The sequence below is a fragment of the Trichoplusia ni genome, chromosome 8, assembly GCF_003590095.1.
Source record: "Trichoplusia ni isolate ovarian cell line Hi5 chromosome 8, tn1, whole genome shotgun sequence".
NCBI lineage: Eukaryota > Metazoa > Arthropoda > Insecta > Lepidoptera > Noctuidae > Trichoplusia > Trichoplusia ni.
The window spans coordinates 9035917-9054445 of record NC_039485.1 but is presented as its reverse complement, the minus strand read 5'-3'; the positions used below and the strand labels follow the sequence as shown (position 1 = coordinate 9054445).

Genomic DNA, 18529 nt, shown 5'->3' with positions numbered 1-18529 from the left:
TTTCCATTTTCTAATTGGGTGGGTTATGATTTTGGAGCACGTCTGTTCTTGGGACGGCCTACACCTGAAATTGCTAGACGGATTATGACAGTGATTATGAGGTATCATAAAATTATTATTGTACTGTAACCAAAGAGGTAAACCAGAACCATATTACTGAGGCCCCTGTGTCCGTTCGTCTGTCTGTCACCTGGCTGTTTCTCAGGAACAGTGATAGCCAGACAGTTGATATTTTCACACACGATGTTTTCTGACGATATAAATAAGATGTCAAATTATTTTTGTGGACGGAGCTGGTGAAGTGAGAGTCGGGCTCGGTAACTGTGGATGTTACATAGTGTCATAAGATATAAGATTTTGCAAAATTGCGCCCAGATAAACGGTTTCCTGAAACACGTTATGTTTGATTGTCCTCTTAATATTAAAACTGATCTTCCTCACAAACATTTGGAATATTTCCAAAATGAAAAAGTTGGTAAACGTGTTATCTTGGCCCCCTGGTGTTTTGATCATGATTTGCCTTTAAATTGCTGATAAATAAATAGCGTGAATAAAAATATATCAGACACCCCTTTTTTTAAATTGACAAGGACAAAAATCTAAAGTATAGGATATGTCTAATTTGTGATGTTACGACAAAGCAAAATATGAACATAAAAGTGACTTCATGCGCATGAGTTCTATTAACTGTACCAATTTACAAAGAAAAATACGTATTTTATTCGTTAACCTACCTGACGATCATTGAAGTAAAATACCGTCATCCCTACTGCATAGATGGAACTTAAATAAAGACTACACGAGGTTGGTTATGAGGTTACGCTGTCGATACCGACAGCCAAAATGAATCTTCCAGACATTGTATGACGGATGTAAGTGCTGATAGCTACATGCTATTATCAGCCTTATTGGAGAAATTTCCAAAAATATGTTTCTAATCCTCGTCGGCTTAGCTTTGGGATCTCAGAAACTCATTCTGTCTCGTTCCTTCCCCTGTTTTTACCAGGCTACGAAAGAAGAAAATTTTAAATAAGTAGAGATTACAATAAATTGTTAAAGGAATCTTTGGAAGGGCCACGTGTGCGGTCTCTGTAATGTATGGATGTAGACCAATCAAATCGTTAAAATATTTAAAAATCCCAGTTATCAGTAGACATTATTCTATCAATAGATACGTAATGTCAAAAACCTTCTAGCGCACGCTCTTATTCATTGATAGCTTTGGTCGTACAGATCTTTCACATTGCATACCTATTATGCAGTTTTTATGCAAGTTCAGGGCTTTTTTTATTCGAAATACTTTTGGCCTATGTAATGTTGCAAATTTAAGAAAACATTATTTCATTGTTTGAAAGGCTTTTTTTTGTTTGAAAGTTTATATTTTTGTTGCTAGTTGTTACAGATGAACCAAGGTAATATAATTAACTGTGTCGTTCAGTAATTTATTGTTATGCATAATTATAGATGAGATCAATGTAAACTACATGCAACTTTGGGTTGAGTGTCACTACGAATTTGTTTATTTTGAAGTAGCATCGCCAACATCACCGAGCTAAAAACATAGGTATATCACCTATCGTAAATAAACACAAAATCATATTACGGCATTCCACATTTGAACTTGAGTAATTTTAGTACACCAATAAAAATAAAAATAATTTAAGTTCCTTTGTTTCAAGAATGTGCTGATTACGAAGTAACATTTGCATCAAAAGAATAATAATAAAAGTATTAATAGTTTATGTTTCTTTTATTTTAATTATTGTCGCGCTAGGTCTACATTAGACTTGAAAGAGAATAAAATGACTGATTTTGTGAAAATGATTTACTTTCGAAAAAATATATTATTGCTCTGCCAAAAGTCTTAAGATAAATAGCGTGATATTTTTTGAGTAAATTGATGACCGTGCTGCCTACTACTCAATGGGGTGAAAATACACTTCATAATTGTATTACACGATGTTACGGGTGAGTCCAAAAATTTAAAACTTTACTGCTCATGCCCCCTGGATAGTAGCGTTATGGTTTTTGTATATTTGTTGTATCATGTGTACGATAAGGTTCATGCAAAATTTGAACGAAATATATTTAGTAGTTTATGAGATAATTTGATATTTGTGTATAGATATAAAAGGCTTCTGCTCACCCCCTGTAACGAAAAGCGAGATAGTAAGTAAAAAGTATGTTGACCGGACCTCTTGTTGATATTCTCTGAAAATATGAATCAAATCTATCCAGTACTTTCCGAGATCTTTCCGGACATACATACAGACAAACAGACAAACAGACAAACAGACAAACAGACAAAAATTCTACAAATCATATTTTCGGCATCGGAATCGTTCGTAGACCACCCTCCAATTATTCTTTTTTAAAAATATTCAATGTACAGTTTTCACTTTTCTACAATTTTATTATATGTATAGATAAGATTATTTCGGAAACTTATACTGTAGAAATTCTTTTATAGAGTAGAAAGGATTGTCTATTAGCCATCTACGTAGTGCCCTCTTGAACCGAATTTCACATCAAGACCCTTAGAAGCAATAGGTATAACCATGTGATGAACGATGCTATAGTGCAAAAATGCAATTGAAATTAGTTTTAATTGCAATTGTTTAAAAGTTACGACATTGAATTAAGTACATGTTCTTCAGTTCTTAGTCTTATCAAAGTTGAATAATTGAAATATAAAGTTGATAGTGCATAAGGATACTGCCTCGACATTTATGCAGCTAAACTAATAAACACAGTAACCGCGAATATTGATCTAATTCGTTACATCATCAAGTCACACGTGAGTGGAAACACACAACTGTGGAAAATCTAAGGATTGCTACACACTGTCAAATAAATGACTGAACACTTGTATTAGAGACTTCGTTCATTTTGCTGGGATTCGTACTAAAGGAGCAAAAATGGAACGTTATTACTAAAGCTCCGCTGCCTGTCTGTCTATCTATCTGGTCCTTTGACAGTAAATTCTTTATTCTTCTTAACGATGAAGACTTTGATAAGGAACCCAATGTTCTAAATTATGTTTTATTTTGTGATGGAAATACTTCAGATTATTTAGGGGATATTTAAAGGATTAGGCACTGCCAAATTGCTTGAAGGTAAAAAACGCACAGATAATTTTAAAAGTATTGGAATGGCATTCCTTTTGGATAGATATAGAGACTTAGACTGGGTTGAGAGAACGAATGGTTAGCGTAAGCTCTCAAAACAATGACATTTGCCTACAGGACCAAATGACGGTAGAACTTTGAAAGATCTAAAGTAAGAAAACATCAACTTTGCAAAACATGTTTTGGCCTACAAGATTAAGACCTCATAATACGTCGTGTGCCTCCATACAGGTGATATTCAATTTTGGTAACGATTTCTTCAAATACCTAACATTCGTATTCTTTGCAAAAAATCTAGTCTTACTAAGAAACTCATTGGCTTGAACAATCTGACACATCAGTTTGATAGTTAGCAGCCTGCCTTAACACAACACGCTACCGGGATTCACCAATCCCACCAAACTTTTCACACATCGCGTTAAGGCTATCAATTAACGCTTACTCGTGAATATGTCTTTACGTGATATTTTTCGGAATACCCATTCGTGTTGATCTACGGTTCCTATAAAAATGTTTCTTGGGACGAATTAATTCATATCAGAACGTAAAAATGTGGAGACTAGGTGTACTTTTAGCTGTGTCATTTGCATTCGTCGCTGCGGATGTCAAACGTGAGTTATGTTTTAACAAATCAACACCGCGTAACGAACTTCTTTACAACTTGTTTTTCCTGTCCGCATATAAATTTTGTTTTCTATTTTATTTCTTGCTATCATTTATTATTTATGTGTTTTAAAGTCGTGGTTTTCTCGACAGGGTACAATTTGAGCATCATTAAAGTAAAAGGTGTTGTCAATTGTTTTAAAGCACTTAGATTATCAACCCTGATAATGGATAATCAACCCTTTCTTTCCTATTCCAGCGACAAATGGCGATCTCATCCAACGGCTAAAGCGTTCGCCATACGAATGTCAAAACAACCAGTACCCTCCGCCACCACCACCACCGCCGCCGCCGCCACCACCGCCACCATTCTGGCGCCATCACCGCCACCACTGGCCACCACCTCGCTTCGACGCGTACTCGGAAGCTAACGCTGGATCGTTTGGCCCCGGTGGCTTCAACCTACCCTGTGCTACATGTGGGGATAAAGGAGGTGGTTCCATAAGTAACGCCAAGAGTGACACAGGGGATGCTATAGCTGTTTCTATTGCTAAAGCTTCACCTAAAACATGAGACAAAAGCGAGCTATTTTGATGCCTTCCCTTATGCGTTGTTTTTAATATATTTACCCCGGATTTGGAATGGCAAAACAGAAATGAAATCAAAAATTTGTCAAAAAAATTGACGATTTGATCATAGCCATGATTAGTATTCTGCCATGAGAGTACTTTCAATTCTGAAACCGGGGTAAGGTTTTATTTCTGTGTATAGTTTTTATCTATTAATTATGTACCTAGGGGCTCCCGACTGTAGGCGGTTTCTGCCTATATTCAGCGATGCCTGATAGCAATAATGAATAAAGTCTGTTATTTAAGGTATACGTTTAATTGTGTAAATATTGCTTATTATCATTTTGTTTTCAATTCATTGTTTGTTATTAAAATAACTTTGTTTTAAATAAGGATTATAGTTAATAAAATATGTCATAAATCAAATCGAAGTCTTAATTATTTTGTTACTTTTGTCGGAAATGTATATCTAGACAAGAACGGACTTAACGTGCATTAAGGAAACTTTTTTTGTAAAATAAAACTCTATTAGGTCATTTGCATTAAATACAAACTGAAGGTAAAAAATGACCTCCTTATTATAAAAATATTATCCGCGTCATAGTTCTTGTGAGAGTTTCTTGTGAGATGACGGCCGATAGAAAGGTATGGAAGAAGATGACATGTTGCGCCGACCCCAAATAAAATAATTGGGATAAGGGCAGGGGAATGATGAAGTCATAGTAAAGATAGTCTTGTACTTCTAATATAATATGATTTGACTTATTTAATCTTGATTGTTGTTGACAACAATAACAGCACAGCTGGCATACTCCCAGTTCTCCATGACAACAACTAAACAAAATAACAAGTTCGTTACTTTCTTACTGTTAACGATAAAAATCATAGTGACCGCATAGGTCAGGTTGTCAACAATAAAGTACCACTTAAACCACTCGTAGATATAAACAACTTACCTTCAGCTGTGACGGGTTCAGACAAGTCAATAAACTGGAACGAAGTACGGGTAACTCGGTAATTCTTAGGTTATTGACAGCTGACAGTCTCAACACTTGGAAAGTGAACTCCAACCTTTGAAACGGCTAATAAAAGTAGTAAAAGAATTCTACAAGAAACAAAAGCTGACACCGTTTGACACTGACTTGTATAATACGCTGGATATTTAATTTCTACCAATTTCTTGACCATGTTTAAAAAAACGCTACGATAAGGCATAAAATTAATATCTGTACAAATATATAAAGCTGAAGAGTTTGTTTGTTTGTTTGAACGCGCTAATCTCAGGAACTACTGGTCCAAATTGAAAAATTATTTTTGTGTTGAATAGACCATTCATCGAGGAAGGCTCTAGGCTATAAACCATCACGCTGCGACTAATCTGTACAAATATATAAAGCTGAAGAGTTTGTTTGTTTGTTTGAACGCGTTAATCTCAGGAACTACTGGTCCAAATTGAAAAATTATTTTAGTGTTGAATAGACCATTCATCGAGGAAGGCTCTAGGCTATAAACCATCACGCTGCGACTAATAGGAGCTAAGATACAATGGAAAATGTAAAAAAAAACCGGGCAGGTATACCTAAATCATAACTTATATCTTCTACCCACGGGGACGAAGTCGCGGGCAACAGCTAGTTTGAAATATTTTGTTTGGTGTACTGAATACTCACCGGTTTGCTTGTTGTGAATTGCGATATCATATTTTAAGTACACTATCCACGTAAAGGATGGCTTAAACTAAGGACAGCTACAATATTGTCATAAAATACCAGGGTACTATAATACAAGCAGCGTTTGACATTTCAAAAATCCGTTACATTAGGTAAATTAAAATTTCGCATCTCGATGTTTCTAAAAAGTGTTAATAGGTTGTATTGTTAAATGTTTTATGTCATTTACCGTTGATTTTTATACTTTCATGTCCATTCTTTAAAAGCTTGTGACAACTGCAGGCCATTATAATAAGGATTATCTCACGTTGGCACCCACACACTACTTTCGAAAAGAATTTGTTGAAAAATTGTAAATCTAGATTATATTTAGTTTGGAATTTTATTTATATGACTTTAATGATCTTCGTTAAATTGGGATTTACATTTTTATTCGAGTTCTATAAGACTAGGTTATAAAAGCGAGCATGTCTAACATACTGATTCTGGCCTTTATCACACCTAATTTATTTTGCCACACCCTGCAATCAAAGATTTATATGCGCACCACTTTTCGCAGTGTCACACTTGTTGTTACTAGTTAAGATACTAAATTAAATTTACATCTTTTAAATTTACTAGATTACAGAAAAGAATTAAAAGAACAAATAAGGTATTCCAAATATTATCTACAGTTTATAGTGGACTGATGACCTCAACAAAAGTAGTCCACTAGAAGAAAATAGTCAATTATCTAAATTAGCCCAATTTAGCCCCAAAGATGCCTTAGTTTTATTTATAACTATTGTTTATTAAAATTGTTTAAGGTTATAAGGTCCTTGAGTCATATTATTCTCGGTTTTCCCCAAATCAGTCTAATTATAGGTAAAATACGCAAGAGCACCTTGATTTCGTATCAAATTTCTATAGATCTATTTGGTTTACTCTTTATGTAAATATTGAAGTACAGGGTCGAAATTTTGGTTTTACCGATAATGTTCAAAGTGATCGAAGGTGTTGCGAACCACACGACTACCTTGACAGCATTACAACAGGATTATTACTCGTCTTGGATACTTAAGTTCAAGTTTACAATAAGCAAGGACAAAAGTTGGTGACCGAGGGTACAACGGATCAGACAGGTGGACTACAAGTCGTGTAGACACAATGTGGCATATGTTTAAGTATTCTTTGCAGAAACAACTAAGTCAATGTTTTTTTATCAGACTTACCTCATATAATTAGATTAGATAAACCATGTTAAATATTTACAAGTTAAAAAACAAAAAGGAATTAAAATTAAATCAAAGCATCAAAAAATTCATCGGCATCGCTGCCGGCTGGGAGTGTGCCCAAAAGGCTGGCAGCATTGCCACGTTGAATGGCAATGCTAATCCTCTGAGCGAGGTAAAAGCCAGCCTTTGGGTCACGAGAAGTGTCCTCATATATGAAAAAACAGTGTGAAAAATATAATCTCTTTCTATGTTTTTTGCCTCGTTCTTTGATGATGAATTCGTTGTCAAAGCATCGACAGTCAAAATTCATTTCTCTAATCATCATCTCAGCCTACAGCTGTCCACTGCTGGACATAGGCCTCTCCAAAAGTTCTCCAGCACTACCGGTTGTCTAATGCAAAACCTTTTGAGCAGACAATTAGCTAATCTAACGTAGACATTAACAAGCCATATAAGAATGAAACAGTTAATATCCATGCGCAGTGGTATTGCCTATACCAGCATACTTGAGGTACAGTGAAAAAAAAAACAAAAAGAAAGTTTCATTTTTAAATTTGCAATTAATGAAGTTATGATTTATCTTATAGAGCCTATCACGTTAGGCGACGCCCATAAACGTGATTTTAATGAAGCCTCGTATTTTACAGTTCGACATCAATATAATTAAGACTACATTCGTTTGGTTGATTTATTAATAACTTGTTAATACAATAGCGCTTAAGATGTTAATCATTTTGCCGTAAAACTTAATTGTATGTGTTTAGTTAGGTGGAGCTCTCGGTGTGGTGCTTCGCGAAAATGTGTGGCGAAAAATTGTAAGATTTTATAGAAGACTGTAATAGGGCTTATTCCAAAGAGTGAATAAAAGTTTTTGAATAACGGTAGGTGCTATGTACATAATGTGCCAGCGAGATCGTGGGCTTTATTGGAAGACTTAGATTGAGGTCTGGTAGAGCTGACAGCCTCAAATGTAGAGTCCGCAGCTTATCACTATCTAGATTTAGAGAGAGTTGATCATTTTAACCTCCCATTTTTGCTTTAAATTTATTATTATTTCTTAAATGTATTTATTTTTACTTAGCACGAAGGACACATGTCTAAATTTGTATTTTATTTTCCCTTTTGCAGGTCTGATGGGAGAGATGCAGTTTAAAGGAATAAAATTTTAAAGAGCATTATCTTCATCTTTCACGTTGTACAGATTGTTAAATAAACGACATTTAAGCATTCGCAGCTCTTATTTAATCCCCAGAATGTGTAAATTACCATGTGTTAAAATTAATTAAAACGAAATATGGATATATAATTCACATAATTTTACCAATTGGGAAATTACAGTCGTTTACGGCGTATTCATGCCTCTTTCAAGTTCGCATATCGCCCTAATCGTCAAAAAAACCCATAGCAACAACTTTCCCCATTTATTTATAGATAACCTTTTTATAGATATCTATGAATACACATTTCTAAAACCGTAACAGCATTAATAAGGAAATGTAAACAGTTTTAAAACCAGTTAGTTTGAACGGTTCAACACTTAAATATAATCTAAATTACCAGTATATTATGAGTCTTGTAAATATTAGATCAATTAATGTTTCGCATTTGAATATTATTTGAAAAATCGCATCGTTCCGAATACGAGATGTTTATTCATTTGAATGTTCGGAATACTAATGGTTTGTTGCACGAACGATTTTAGATAAAAATGTCGTATTAATTTAAATATGAAACTGAGACCTGAGAAATTGATTTCTGAATATTAAGGAGGTTTCATCTTATTATTATATATTTTTTTATATTAAAAGCCTTTTGAAGGCTTTTAAGCTTTTGAGCTTTTAAGAACTTTTTCGAGAAAGGACTCTATATTATCTATATTTTGTAGTTTTTCACACTTAAAGGGTCACACTTAAAGGTCAGCCTCAATATTGTTCAACCAACAATGTTATTGAATAAAACCTTTTTTTTCACCTGTCCTATTAAGTTAACAATGGCAACCAGCGCAGGGACCAGCAGAGGATAAATTGGTTTCTACGAACAAAAACACTTCAGTCCAAAATTTGTTTTCAGAAACCACAAGAATACTGTCTTATCCGTTTAAGGTTGTATTCAAGTGACATGATCATGCTAGAAATATGAAAACGAATCTAATCTCATAATATGTACAAGTTCATCTACACACAATAAGGGCAAAAGCCTGTAACATCGTGTCATAAGGTCAAGCACCAAGTTCAAACACCTACGCAAAGCCTTGCGGACTTTTAAAGCAAAACAAATCGCGAAATAAACCTTAATAAGGAAACTAAACTATTAAAAATATTCGCTTCCGTTCAACATTATACGGCTTTATAATATTTGATAAATACTCCACGGTGTATTAACGATGTTGACAGTTAATTTAAATTAAGAACAAGCGGAGAAAGCTTCAGGCTATGTTTAGTGGATGAATAAAATTTATGTTTCGATTTTTATTTTTAAGTTTTTTAGCTGGTATTGTTATTTTTAAATAAGGAAGAAATTTGTTTGGCCTAGTTTGATGTTTTTTTTTGCTTATCGGACGTCTTTTTTTTCATGCTTGATAATTTCGGTGTTTATTACAATCGTTTCAGGGAAAAGTAAAAAAATAATTGCATTCAGATGTACAGAGATGTCCCTTTATTAGATCATTTGAGACTGAAAGCCGTCCCTGAATTATAAATACTCTGGACCAATGAGGACCCAAACAATTGAACTCACTATTAGCCATGGCACGTTCTCTATTGAATGCACTTGAGCACTTTTCTCTTATTAAAATATTTGAAAGGCAGTAGCAAAAAGGAGTTTCTCAAAATAACGGAAATTAATGAACATACCTAATACCTATTTTGACTTTCGCTTGCAAATATTTTAAGTGGCATAATGGGATTTGTGTTTCAATTTAGTATTCGAAATCGGGTATAATTTATGACTAGAAAACCTAAATTTTTGGTAAAATCATTCTACTTAATTATAAAACTATTCCACATTGGTGTAGCATGTGTAGATTGGAGTGATAAAAATACCATTTGTCACATAATTTAAATAGGCGAACATTTTAATATGTTCGAGAAAAGAAACAAATAATCTATTTGATTGATTAATGGTATTAAAGAATTGATTGGTTAGTGAATCAGGGCCCCAATTCTGATATTTACAATGGCCGATGAATGAATGAAAATTGGCTCAAAATGACACTTTTTGTGTTGTCTTAAGCATTTATTTAACACAAAAATTCGAATTTCAGTCTGGGGCAGAACACTGAAGGTTAATACAATGAATTTTCAATTATTATGCCAACATAATAATTGAAAATTAAGCTTAAAATAATAGGAATAATTTTAAATTTAATCCAATTGCTTTTAATTCATCGGACATTGTAAATCGCAGAATCGAGTCCAGTTTTGAGTCGCTGTTAAGTTTCATACTTTTGTTAATTCTTAAAAGGTGAAGTGACAAATAAGTGTTTAAGAATACCTTATACCTGATTTGTGTTTGAGTTTTGAGCATCTTCTAACAAAGATTGGAAATAAAATATTATTTAAGCGAAGAACACCTTTTTTTTGGATGAGATATAATCAAATGGCTCCGTTCGCTTTGGGTTGAGTGGATGGGAGTGTCAGACTTCTACTAAAACCCACCTTTGTTCTTTCTTTGCCCTTCGTGTACCGGGGCCACGGTAACCCTTTGGTCCAATCCCGCTGTCCCAACCCAATGAAAGCCTGCTCTTAGGCTAACGGTACAGTAAAAAAAAATTGCTTTGCTTAAGGCATTGTTGTACAGAAAAGATTTTTTTCTGGACACGTTCAGCTCTTTCAAATAAAAATATTCTCAAATTACATGAGTTTTATTTCCTCCCGTTTTGTAGTACATATGAATTATATTTTTTTCGTCATTCACGATACGTTCATCTCCCGTTATTTTCTGTGAAATATTACTAGACCAGGGCTATTATATTTTGGTACACAACAATTTGTAGTTGACCGTTGATAGTACAGGTTCATGTCACGGATGTAACTTGAATACAGTTTATATTTCACGTTGATTTTTTGATGAATGTGCTTTATAGTTCTTTTCTTTTGTATATTGTTTGTATAGCTTTGGAAGTAGGTACGGTACTGGTTTAATTAATGGTTAGTTTCCTTGGGTTCGATTCTCACCAGGACAAATCTTTGTATGATACGCACAATCATTTGTTTTGAGGCGGGGTGCAATTTATCGGTATTATGAATTTAGAAATATTTAGGTCTATCAGTTGTCTTGGACTCGTCCAGCACTCATTATGAAAGCTATGCTTAGTTTGAGATTATATTGCATTGTAAGGGAGATAGGAAAGGTGTGGATATTACCAGTATAATCCTTATATTTATATTCCACGGAGAAAAATGTAATTCCATGTCTATTTTTGTTTTGTCTAAATCATCGTACGGTATCATCTGATTCCAGTTAACACCTAATAATCTGCCTTTAAGATGTAGAATGTGGGTGCAATTTGTATTTGTCAGTGTTCGGTAATATGATATCCCACCCAGTCAATGAAATTTAATCCTACTGTCACCGACCACAAGTCATGCTGCTATATTCGCGTTAATTTATGTTTTCACCACGATTTTTACCCAAACTAAAAATGTTTACACCGTCACACCAATATATCAAAGTCAATTTTAACCATACGTTAGAAGTTAAGATGATGGCTAAACAGTTAAAATACGTCACTAAACCGGTTTTGTTTACGCAAAACTTGCTAAGTAAACCAAGATCAAGATTATTAACGTTGTAACATCAAGTTCAAGGTTAAAATCAAATTAAGAGCAACTCATAGAGATGCACTATTTTATGCGATTTCGTTTTGCAAGTAGCTTGTTTTGATATTAATTCAAAATTTGCATATCAAGTTATACGATGGTATTTATTAAATAGAGATTACATTACACTTTCTACTTATAATAGAGTTTTATTTTAATTTCGTTTATCAACGTACGTCTGTAATTTAATGTATAAAAGGGGTGGAGCTTCAGACCTAGTTACGTGTTTTTTCGTTCCTAGCCAAGTTTTTATGAGAAACAGATAGTTGTAAGATTGTCATAGAGAAACTTGCGTATTGGAGTGAAATATAACGGGTTGTGGGTAATTAAGACAATGATAATAAAAGTTAATTTTTAATCTGTTAGTTAAAGTAGCTCTGAAAGAAACCTTACAATGAGCTAGTTTAAGAGAAGAGAAGGATAAGACAAGAATATGAGTAAAGAACGTATTTCATTACTAGGTTTTATTTCGATTTTTTTCTAATTTTGTGAGAGATTACTTGTTGTTTAGATAAGTTAAATAAACACACACATTAAATTATGACGTTTAATGATCTTGACAGTTTTTCTACAAAACCAGCTACTGGAGTCCAGGAAACGATAGAACAAAACATAGTTTATCATCAGGCATCGCTTCATCTTTATACAACTTCCGTTCTACTAATACAGTATTGTTTACCATCTTAACGAGATTCTCACTTCCGTGGGATTTTTACCAAATTAAACCTCAATGTCTTAAGGCGTGGGGCACGACCTCCACGGCCGACCTATAAAGCTGTTCTCGCAAAAATATTAACCACACTTAACGGAACAGACAATAAAACATGGCCGGAGTTCGGATATTGCTTTTTGTGATCGCCTTCGCGGGATGGAGCCCAGTACTAGCTGAAGGTGGTAATTTTTTTACACTTACTCTATAATCTCGCCGGTGTCACGATTTATCGATAAAACTCGTATCGATATTGACCGTTAGGTAATTGTTCGTAATGATCCTTTTGTAGGTAATTGGGTGGTCTACTAAAGATCTCGTTGTGGGTTATGGTAAGTAATTATTAGCGTATGTGATGATACCCAGTAATTTAAGATGTTACCTGAATATTTGTGACTTAATTTAAAAGGTCCGACAGTTTTGAGAATAACTTAATTATTATTTTGCTATTTCGGTAGCTGGTTTAAGTTAATTAGTTCGTTTTCAACAAATCAAAGTAAGATTATTTCTTAGCAGTTTGTGAAAGTTTCCTTTAGAAATTAAACAAGTATTGTTAAAAGAAAACGAATCAATGGGAGGTCCATTTCAACCATAAATAAAGGCGTGAGTCCTATATACGAGTTTATAATTGAACAATTTCAAAAACTAGAGACCGAACAAATAACGGTAGCAAAAATATATTTCCGCCCCACATAAAAAAAACACCATTAAAATAATATCTTGTTTTACTTGATGTTCATTTATTAATTTCAGATTTAGGTGTACTGGCAGAGGCGGATACAGCGGCCAGCGTCGTCAGGGTGCCACGTACACTGCACAAGAAGAAATTATGTCGTAAATATGGAATCTGTGAAGGCTATAACGGCTATGGTGGCTATGGAGGGTACGGGGGTCCTGGAGGCTACGGCGCGTACGGAGGCTATCAGGGCTACCAAGGATACCAAGGATACAACGGCCCACAAGAATACCAACCACCCATCAACATTGCTATAAGCCAGTCACAGTCATCAGCCAACGAAGGAGCCGGCGGCCATGGAACTGGATACTACCCCAACAACTATCAGTACAATGGCTACCCAAACCAAGGGTACCAAAAACCAGGGTATCACAACCAAGGATACTCTAATGGGTATAACAATGGTTACCATGGCAACGGGTACAGCAACGGTTACCATAGCAACGGATACAATAATGGGTACAATGTCGACGATGGTTACGCAGGCTACAAGCCGGGATCTGGGTACAGCGGCCACAGTAACCAGTACAATGGAAATTATTTCTCCAGTAATTCCAATGGAGGGTATGGATTTAGGAATCCTATTGGTTACCATGACAACGAGGGTCCAGCTGTATATGAAGATAATGAGGGCTATGACAATTATGGGTATGCGAGGTCTAGTGCTACTGCGGTAGCTGAGGCAAAGAGTTAAGAATTTAGAGCCTGAGGGATAATTGAGATGTGTTCTTGTCTATTTATAAACATACCTGACTAAGCAGCAACAAACTTTGAATTTTTATCAAGCTGTGCTATTAAAACTGTCTGTTGATTGATAATTAAATAGGTAATTCGTTGAAACAAAAGACGTACTTCAATATTCTGTACTGTTTGAAGTTGGAAGAGTTTATTAATTGTAATTTTGTTTCAATGTCCGAACAATTTGTAATTCACACCTCAAACGAGACTAGTATTACGACACTTGATTAAAATGATGTTTAAATGATACCTGTGATAAAATAAAAAGTGTTTGGTTAAGAATATCGATTTATCATAAACTTGACGAGTGAGTTCATCTTAAATAAAATGGAGCATTTACGATCGGTTGTCATCGCATAATATTTTATTGGAGATAACTCATTTTTTTATAATAAATTATATTTTAATGAAACAAAGTTTTTTATTCTGATTAAATTATTTATGGACCATAAATTCGTTAAAGGCAATCTAGTCGAAATATAATACGATATAAAGGTTTATAATGATAAATGGTGAACATCCTCTATAAAATTAGGATTCTTATCTTTGTATACAATTTTTGAGTCATTTACCGGATTGCCAGGTCTATGACCTAGGCTTTAATTTTATACTGGATTGGCATTTTAGATTATAGATATGTTCGTACGTGAACATGAGGTGGGGCATCGATATTGTTTATTGCATCAGATCATATAATTAGCTGAAAGACTGGTATTTGAAATTGTCGAATAATCTGTGCAATTTAATAGAATATCTGTCTACCTAGTTTTGTTTGGCAAAACTTCCTTTGTTATATTATAATGCTGAAGCTTAATTATCAGTCTTTAAAAATTTAATTCTTAAAAATATACTATCTTTCATTTTACACTGCAAACATTGTATCTTACCTAACTCTCCGTCTTGTGAAAATATTCAAATTCCTCTGGAACCAACCTGTCGTATTCGCGCGGCCGCATGTGTAGCAGCTGTAAGGAAGTCCATGTTCAGGTGCTGACTGATGCTCGGAAATGTTTGGTATGAAGTTAATTGATGCCATATCATACATTTACACAAACCTACATTTCTGCTAACAACAGATATATTCACTTTGTTACATTTATTGTCATCTAGTCAAAGGACAGATGCCCTTACCATTTTATCCTATATAATTGATATTTTTCGGGTAACCTTAATTTAAAGCATAATAATTCATATACAATCATATACCTAACTCCGTCTTGTCTACAAATCCAGAGCACAAAATCGAATTATAAATTTAAAATTTAATTTTAATTTTAGTTTATGAGCAGATATGAATCTAGCAGGGCTTGATGGTGACTTAAAAAGTAACTTAGGAAAAAGCTTTTCAGATTAAGCTAATAAATCCGGGGTACTAGTTATATTGACTAAGTACTGCCTTCTAACATATATAGATAATATGTGTAATAACTTCGATATGTTACGACTAAAAAGTAGAGCACTTAAAGTTCTGGTTCTATATGTTTACCTGAGAAGATACTTTTTTCACGCCGTCTGTGATACTAATTAAAACGAGCTTTTAAATTTTGCATTTATATATCATCAAGCTAGGATTCAAATATACACCAGTTTGACACCAGAAAGTCATTTAATTTTAAAGACACAAATGTTTTCATTAATTTTCTAAAGAAACGGATGTTGAATATTCTAATAAACTTCAAAATGACTTTAATAGGAAGAACATTAAAATAGCCATTGACAGAACTATCTCATTCATGAGAAAGAAAAAAGTCATTAGCATACGTGATCATTTTTAGTTGATTTTTGCATAAATTAACACAAATGGCGTTTATGTGTTCGAAGCAATCGTTCTCGCCGAAACATGAAGATATAATTAAAAATGTCATAAAGCTTTCCGTCCTCCACAAAGAATTAGAAAAATATTTTAATTAAGTATCCTTGTTTAACAAAATCAACAGAATTCGATTTTATTACGGCCAATTAATCAGTTGTTTTATCAATAAGATGATACTTTGATAATTTATGGTATCAGATCACCTGTACCTATCAAAACTGTTTACCGTAACTCGTTAGATAAATTTGGTTTATGAGTGTCAATGGCTTTGGGTGTAGTGGTGACCCAGTCAGTTTGAGTGGGGGGATCATGTCTAGTATATAAGCTGAGGGGAATGTTTCACAACCATCCACAACCACCTGGGGAAAGGTCTAGACATCCTTGGAAGATAAAACAAAAATGGCATCCAAAATCATCATCCTTGCTACCATCGTCGCTGCTTGCAATGCAGGACCCATCTGGTACACCGGTAAGTGATGCGATTGCAATTGCACTTGCGAACGACACTTGTCGTAAACATTGCAATGTAATCGTAATATTGAATTTAATAATACTCGAAGTTTTCAGTTTATTTTACATTATCTGCGTCGTAAACATTCGGTGAAGATTTTTTTATTACCCTGTTTATGAGTCATAGTGCTCCTTTTAATTCTTGTAATAATTTGAACTTGTCAATTGTTTTAAAACCGAATTAATTGAAAAGTAGAACATAAATAATTATTTTTAAGTAATTTTTACTTCTTCTGTGTTTCAGGAAGCGATCTTCTTCCCGGAGTGATCATGAGGATCGGTCGCTCGCCCAGCATCTCTTACGGCTTCGGCAGTGGCTTCAGCAGCAACATCGGCGGAATCTCCCACTCCACCGGTATCGGTGCCTCTTTCCAGTCTGGTGAAGGCCAGGCCTACGGCAGTGGTATCGGAGCTTCCGATGGAACATACGCCCGCGGTGTAGGCATCGCCAACGCTGGCAACTCCTACCAGCCCATGGCATACCAGCCTGCCTACCAGGCCGTTCCTCAGAACCGCCCCGCTTACGGATCCGCCGTCTCTTCTGCCCAGAACTTCGGAAACTACGGAAACTCCGTATCTTCTGCTCAGTCTGTTGGTAGCAACCAGTTCAACTCCGCCGTCTCTACTGCTCAGACCGGTGGCCCTGCCCGTTTCAACACCGCCGTCTCGTCCGCCCAGAGCGGTGGCCCCGCCCGCTTCAACACCGCCCTGTCCTCTGCCCAGAGCGCTGGCCCTGCCCGTTACAACTCTGCCATCTCCTCCGCCCAGAACCTTAACGGCTACGGAACCGCCATCTCTGCCACCAACAACGGTTTTGGATCATCCGTGTCATCTGCCCAGACCAGGGGCATCGGTTACGGTGCGGCCGTGTCTGCCTCTGAGAACATCGGAGGCTACGGCGCCAGCACCGCCCAGGCTGTCCAGCAGGGCGCCGCCGGCGTGCAGCACAGCGGCGCCACCAGCATCAACGGCCCCGGCATCCGCGCCGCGCACTCCCACGCCGTCAACACCGGTTTCTACTGAAGTGTTCGTTGTATTGTAAAAAGATGTTGAGACGACGAATGTTAAAACTTGTCTCAATATCTTTGGAAAACTTATTTAACTTATTTAAATATCAATAAAACAATTATTTATAAAAAATGTGTTTATTATACTTAAATATCACTAGCACACAAATTAATTAATTATAACATTCATTATTTGAATCTTACAGTTAACATTAATTATTGAAAAGCTACAACTACTTTTTTTCCTTTATTTTGCGATGTTATCAAAAGTTGCTACGTTTTTGGTTATTTACAGGCACATTTTTGTTGCCATTGTAAATTGCCGTTTCAGGGGTTTTTGCTCGGTTATCAAAACCAATGCTCGTAGCTGTGTTTCCATAGCTATCTTTAGGTTTCGCTCTATTATCAAAAGTTACAGCATTAACATTTCCATAAACATGTCCATTATCATTGATTGCTGTAGCAGTGTTCACATGAGCATTGCCGGGGAAGTTCGGGTTGTAAAAGCTCTCTACATTTCGGACCCAATCTTTGACGTCAAAATTGTTGAATCCAAAGCCTTCTGGGAGTATTGGGAAGTTGAATAGTGGTAGGAAGGGTCCGCTGGATGCTGAGGCGATACTCCTGCCAGCACTGGCTACTGCTTTACTAGGACCTGCTATACTGACGGTGGAATGCACAGCGCCTTGAGGTACACCAGCGTGACCGTATGCCCGATTCTGTTCATCATCATGTAATTGGGTGAATCCAGATCGCGTAGCAAATTGTTGACTAAAATACTTCTCTACATTTGGATCCGAAGACGATATGGCTACGATTGATTCTCCATTGGGTGTAGATTCTGAAAACAAATTAATAATTTTAATCAAGTTATTTAATGCAACCTTAAAGCATGAATATTGGTTTTATTTAATAATTCTTTAATACACTTTATCAATAAAATAATACAAATAGCAGACTATAACCATAACACAAAAACTAATTTCTCCGCGTGAAAATAGAATTTACTTTA

General features: G+C 35.3%; 4 protein-coding genes across 4 annotated transcripts in view; 3 read left to right on the top strand and 1 right to left on the bottom strand.

Moving 5' to 3' along the window:
- The first annotated feature begins 3403 nt into the window (after positions 1 to 3403).
- LOC113496876 (acrosin-like) lies at positions 3404 to 4605 on the top strand. The gene is made up of 2 exons (XM_026876250.1): positions 3404 to 3739; positions 3991 to 4605. Exons 1-2 carry the CDS (start codon positions 3679 to 3681, stop codon positions 4302 to 4304), a joined length of 375 nt encoding a protein of 124 aa, XP_026732051.1. The 5' UTR covers positions 3404 to 3678; the 3' UTR covers positions 4305 to 4605.
- Positions 4606 to 12213: 7608 nt separating this feature from the next.
- LOC113496697 (prisilkin-39-like) lies at positions 12214 to 14533 on the top strand. Its single transcript, XM_026876002.1, has 2 exons — positions 12214 to 12895; positions 13467 to 14533. The coding sequence occupies exons 1-2, from the start codon at positions 12829 to 12831 to the stop codon at positions 14141 to 14143; spliced, it is 744 nt and encodes a 247-aa protein (XP_026731803.1). The 5' UTR covers positions 12214 to 12828; the 3' UTR covers positions 14144 to 14533.
- A 1780-nt stretch (positions 14534 to 16313) lies between these two features.
- LOC113496973 (fibroin heavy chain-like) lies at positions 16314 to 17650 on the top strand. Its single transcript, XM_026876386.1, has 2 exons — positions 16314 to 16469; positions 16755 to 17650. Exons 1-2 carry the CDS (start codon positions 16400 to 16402, stop codon positions 17531 to 17533), a joined length of 849 nt encoding a protein of 282 aa, XP_026732187.1. The 5' UTR covers positions 16314 to 16399; the 3' UTR covers positions 17534 to 17650.
- A 108-nt stretch (positions 17651 to 17758) lies between these two features.
- Positions 17759 to 18529, bottom strand: part of LOC113496772 — a 1973-nt gene continuing 1202 nt past the window's right edge. The window contains exon 2 of the mRNA XM_026876094.1: positions 17759 to 18401. Within this exon, the coding sequence (XP_026731895.1) occupies positions 17781 to 18401 (621 nt within the window). The 3' untranslated portion in view covers positions 17759 to 17780. The remainder of the gene's footprint in view (positions 18402 to 18529) is intronic.